At 45.2% G+C, this 5279-nt stretch overlaps 1 protein-coding gene across 1 annotated transcript; it reads right to left on the minus strand.

Moving 5' to 3' along the window:
- Positions 1-1113: 1113 nt before the first annotated feature.
- LOC138767453 (vitelline membrane outer layer protein 1 homolog) lies at positions 1114-4103 on the minus strand. Its single transcript, XM_069944996.1, has 3 exons — positions 3894-4103; positions 3174-3289; positions 1114-1473 (listed from the first exon to the last, which is right to left on the minus strand). Exons 1-3 carry the CDS (start codon positions 4041-4043, stop codon positions 1185-1187), a joined length of 555 nt encoding a protein of 184 aa, XP_069801097.1. The 5' UTR covers positions 4044-4103; the 3' UTR covers positions 1114-1184.
- Positions 4104-5279: the final 1176 nt, after the last annotated feature.

Genomic DNA, 5279 nt, shown 5'->3' on the forward strand with positions numbered 1-5279 from the left:
GCCTCCCTGCTGCCGCCACATATGCCCTGGTACTACTTTTCCATCATCTGCTCATACTATGAGCAGATGATGGGGAAGTAGTACCAGGGCTATCCCCATCACCGCCGATGCCGCCCCTCGTACTTCTTAATAAACACTAGATGTGCCCCAGTCCTCACGCAATAAACTTAAATATAAACTAACTCGTACTTCTGGCGGGTCCCCTGCTGTAATTGAGGCCCTGGTCTCGGGGGGGGGGGGGGGGGGGGGGGGGAGTAGGCCTGAGACCGGGGCCTACTCCCCCCTGAGACTGGGGCCTATATGGGGGGATTGGCTACTATGGGGGGATTGGCTACTATGTGGGGCACTATATGCAAAGATGGGGGGGGGGGGGTTGATTCCGGTGGCCGCCAACTCGTACCTCTGCCCAGGGGGCCCATCATGCTGTTAAGACGGCCCTGAACAGAGTCATAGATGTGCTGCCAAAATTTTCCTTTTTTTCTGTTGATTGTGGGGGGGATGTCTACCTCCTGTTGGCTTGCACTCCATTCATGTCCCACGGCTGCTATAAAAGAGATCCTTTGGCTCCTATCTGCCCAGTTGTAGGCTTATTCAGCCCAGGAGAGGCCATTGCTAGTGTAAAAATGCTAGAGTTGGGACCGTGTCTCGAGGACGCCTTAACGTGGTGACATGGTACACTCTGTTTGATCAAATAGTTTGCTCACTTTTCTAAAAAAAAATTATATTTTAATTTTTAATATCTACAGAGCCGGTGTTTACCATGTGTACGCTGGGAGGAGTGGAGTATATACGGTAAGCCCTTGCACCTGTAGGTTGCGGTTGCACCTTTTGTTTTTTGTCCTGACATAAACTGACAGGTGACAGATTTAACTTCACCCAGGAGAGCTGTGGACATTGGTGGCTCACTGTCGTACAATGAGTCATTATATACCAGTGATCCAGCAATGTCCACAGCTCTTAGGCCATCTAATAGGACTCTAAGGTGTTACTCTCCTTACAGTATAACTAGGTAGATAGAATGTGATTGTCTCTACCTTTGTTGTAGATGCTGTTTTTCTCCTTTGTAATTTACATTTAGTACTTTTCATCCCTTATAGTAAGAACCACAGAAAATTACAGCAAAATTAATAATTTTATTTATCCAATTTACATCCATATTGGTATGATTCCCATTACTGAGATGTTTAACAGCATTCAAACTGGACATCATTGAGCGAGGTGTCATCTCCACGGCCTTGTCCTCGCTCCACCCTGGTTATGATACCACAGATGCCCTGTGGGCAAACTCCACTCCAGCTCCCGTAGTCTCCCCAGTAGCCTCCATTTCCAGTCAGAATGGTGAGATCCGAGCATTGCATCATGATGTTGTTGGCCGCCGTGTCATCTCCATCACCCTGTGGTTTCTCAACTCTTAAGGAAAAGCTTATGAGATTTCCACTGGGACACCAATAAATGGAAGTCCAGACTCCCCAACTGTGGAGAGAGACACATGGGTTAGAGGGTTGTTCACTGGTTCATCACAATAATGTTGTGCACACTTTTTCTACATGAGGACAGTGAGGAGGATTGGAACACTTTACCCTCTTACAGAACAATAATTTCCCATTACTTATTCTGACTTCACATCTTTTAGCATCTTCTTCTTGTTCAGTGTCTGCACAGAGCTAGTGCTGGTGTTTACATTAATCTGGTATAGCCATGATATAGAGTGCAGCAGTGCAGTAGTAGATGTGCATTAGTTACACAGTAAAGAGCAACCAGCAGAATCATGATTTCAGCTCTGGGATACAACACTATAGACTATAACTAAATATTGGAACAAGATGAATAGTTACAGAAAATTTGCACTGTAGCAGTTTATAGAGATTATATAACTTTCTACCCACTATGTAGAATTTGAATTTGTTGTAGCTATGGAGACTTGGATACGTCTTGAGACATATATAGCATTTTAACAGGATATGCTCTGAATGCACCCATCACTAGTACCATGAGATCCAGGAGTTAGGGAAACAGTGTACCTAATGCTTCCATATTGTTGTCGCAACTCCTGATAAAGTCAATGGGAATTTTGTAAATTGCAGTTTTCCGCTTCCCGTAGGAACCTGTGTGAGGCGCTCCATTTACTCCCAAAGTTACGTTAAGTACATAAATATTCAATGTCGCATGACATGGAGAGAATGCTCTAAGAGTAAGCAATGGCTCCTGATGGGTTGAGGTCTGAACACTAACCCAAACTGATAAAACTTTTCCTTTGCCAGTATGATAAATGTCATTGTAATATATCAAAAAAAATTTTTTGCTGGTACCAGTGCCCATTTAAAGGGGTTATACCGCATTCCAAAAACATGGCTGCTTTCTTCCAGAGACAGCACCACTCTTGTCTCTAGTTTGGGTGCCGGTTTTGCAACTCAGTTTCAATAAAGGGAATGGAGCTAAACGGGAACCAACTCTGCTGATTTGGTTCCCTGGAGCACTGTATAAAGCTCTTGTACAGCTCGCGGCAAGTGTCGTGGCAGGTAGTCATCTGGGCAGCTCCGCGCTCGTATCTAATCACCACTCTCTCCCTGTCACTCATCCCCACCGACTTGGCTGACAGGGAGTGAGTGGTGACTAGACACGAGCGTGGAGCCGCCCAGATGACTACCTGTCCGCCTCTCCCTGCCACGAGCCCAGGGATTAAACTTTGTTTTCTTGGGTATAAACCTGCTGCAGCCGCAGCCAATACTTGCCGCTAGCTGCACAGGAGCTTTATACAGTGCTCCAGGGAACTAAATCAGCCCAATTGGGCTGATTGGTTCCCTTTAATTGCAAACCACACCTAAACTGGGGACAATAGTGGTGCTGTCTCTGGAAGAAAGTGGCCATGTTTTTGTAATGCTAGATGACCTACAGAATAGCAACACCAAAAAATGCTAGAGGGAAAAGAGTAAACTTTTAGTTTCAGAGCCCGTAAGCTTGGAACTACATCTCTGGTTGGAAATCATGTCTCAATGAGCTCAGACCCATCTCCTCCCAACAGCCAAACATGCGACTTGTCTCCAGGACGGCAAGGGACAGTGCTTGGTCAGTCCTACCAAAACTGTTTGGTTAGACACCATTTCTCTAATGTGTATGGGGGCCTTCTGGTTCTCAGCATAGTCGCAGACATGGGTAAAGTGCGGTGGACTTACTTTCCCTGTGAGGAGGTGATTTCAGCTTTCGATGCTCGCGTTCCGGTGGGAGCACAATATAACTTTATCGTATTCAGGGCGGTGTCGTCTCCTGAAGATCCAAGTGGTCGCTCCACCTGAAAATAAACACAAAGGAAAATATATCTTTGTATCCAGAGGACAATGATGAACACATGAAAAACCATCCAGTAGTTCCACCACCAACAAGAAGTTCTGCCTCCGCACCAAAAATATGAATTAATCCTCACCTTTAGTTACAGTGTACCTGTCTGGACCTGGCACAGCGTACAGTCCATTTGCTGTTGGAAGTTCGGGTAGCCATGGAGACGACCAGCTGGGTCAGTAATGCATGTAACCCCAATTGGATCAGAATGTGGGTCACATGCAAGTACTGACCTAGCATGGTCGTCTCCATGGATACCCGAACTGCAAATAGATTGCAACCTGCATCGGGTCCAGACTTTTTAACATGATCCCAATTTCTCTTTGGAAAACACTTAGAATGCTTCCTGTACATAACTACTAATGGGTGTCCTCACATAGACAAACGCAGTATATACAGTATATTCATTTTGGGGGCGGTTATCAAAAGTGTGCCTGGCATATGCCGGAAAAAGGCATGGATGGTGACGGTGAGCAGTTGACGTGTCTCCAAGCTCTAGGTGATGGAGGGATCCCCACCATTGTCTAGGTTCTCTCATCAGATTTATGTTACTGTACCTTTAAGCTGAATCCTCTTGCCGAGGTCTCAGGAGGACATCGCTCTGCATTCCCCCAGTCACCCCAATAGCCACCATTATTGACCGAAATTTTGCTTCTGTAGGTGACTGTTCCCTGTATCAGCAACGCCAGTACAACCCAGGACAACATCTTCTGGATGGATGAAAGATCTGGTCACCTTGACATAAGAAGCTCAAAGTGACTGCAGCAGCCGTGTCCCCGTCCGTATTTATACTTGGATGAAGCACCAAAAAAATCCACACACCCTTTTCTTTGGAAACTAGTTATATTGCACAATAACTAAGAGAAATACGGGTGGGGGATTTTCTAAAAGTAGAAATGTTTTTATCCATTAACAAGTTTTCCAGAACTGTAGAAGATAAAAGGATGGAGAACAAAGATTCTCAGAACATGAAGACAGTTCTGAGCTCTCAAATATTACAGAAATAATAACTGCGTTTATTCTGCGGGGGAGATAGATCTGTGGTGACTTCCACTATAATACTCAGAATACACTGCAAGAAAGGGATTGTTGGCGGAGTAATGGGAAAATTCTATAGCAGGACATTGAATAAGAGCCGCCGCTCGACCCCCCTCTGAACTCCCATAGCTGCACCAGGACGTTCAGTAACGTCCTGGGCAACTATGGGTTAAAGGGGTTATCCAGTGCCACAAAAACATGGCCACTTTCTTCCAGAGACAGCACTGCTCTTGTCTCCAGGTCAGGTGCGGTTTACAATTAAGCTCCATTCACTTCAAGGGAACTGAGTTACAAAACCTGAAGATAAGACTAGTGCTGTCTCTGGAAGAAAGTGGCCACAACATCACAACATCTTCAGGTTGGTTTTTTATATGAACTACAACCCCATCTATTGTTGTTTTAAAAATGCATATACCAGTATAAACGCTATACGGGGTACAGAAGGCTATGGACTAAAATGGGGGCTTGACTTTATAAGTATTATGGATAAGTAGTTGGGGAGCAGTGACCGGCTGTTATATACTAGGCCATGTTGAGGCTGGTCCTATGAGGATAACATGAGGTGCTCATGGGGGGTGCATGGCACAGGGACTGGTGGTCTTGTGTTATGTCCAACCCCCGCAGATACTATACCAGACCCCATACAGAAGAATATCCAGGTGTGTTGGTTTATGCATAGACCAAACACTATCAGACAGGTACAGTCCTGCTATGCTGCATATGAGGATATACTGTATATGTTGTATATGCTGTAAATGGTGTTGGTGAGAGAGTAAGCCGGTCCCCGACTATCCATGTGAATGCTAGTTACCGCACACCTGCCCCTGTACACACCGCCAAAGGTTTACACGTAACTTTATTGTATTTAATATGTATTACTTATTGTCTAGTATGAATGGTGAAAG

This window comes from Dendropsophus ebraccatus, chromosome 1, assembly GCF_027789765.1.
Source record: "Dendropsophus ebraccatus isolate aDenEbr1 chromosome 1, aDenEbr1.pat, whole genome shotgun sequence".
NCBI classification, from domain to species: Eukaryota; Metazoa; Chordata; class Amphibia; order Anura; family Hylidae; genus Dendropsophus; species Dendropsophus ebraccatus.

Excerpts from the sequence above, each read along its gene's own strand:
- LOC138767453 (XM_069944996.1), bottom strand. The coding sequence starts at position 4,043 with ATGTTGTCCTGGGTTGTACTGGCGTTGCTGATACAGGGAACAGTCACC. Across the intron at positions 3,290-3,893 it reads CAAGAGGATTCAGCTTAAAG|GTGGAGCGACCACTTGGATC; the intron begins GTACAGTAACAT and ends GTTTATTTTCAG. Across the intron at positions 1,474-3,173 it reads ATCACCTCCTCACAGGGAAA|TTGGGGAGTCTGGACTTCCA; the intron begins GTAAGTCCACCG and ends CTCTCTCCACAG.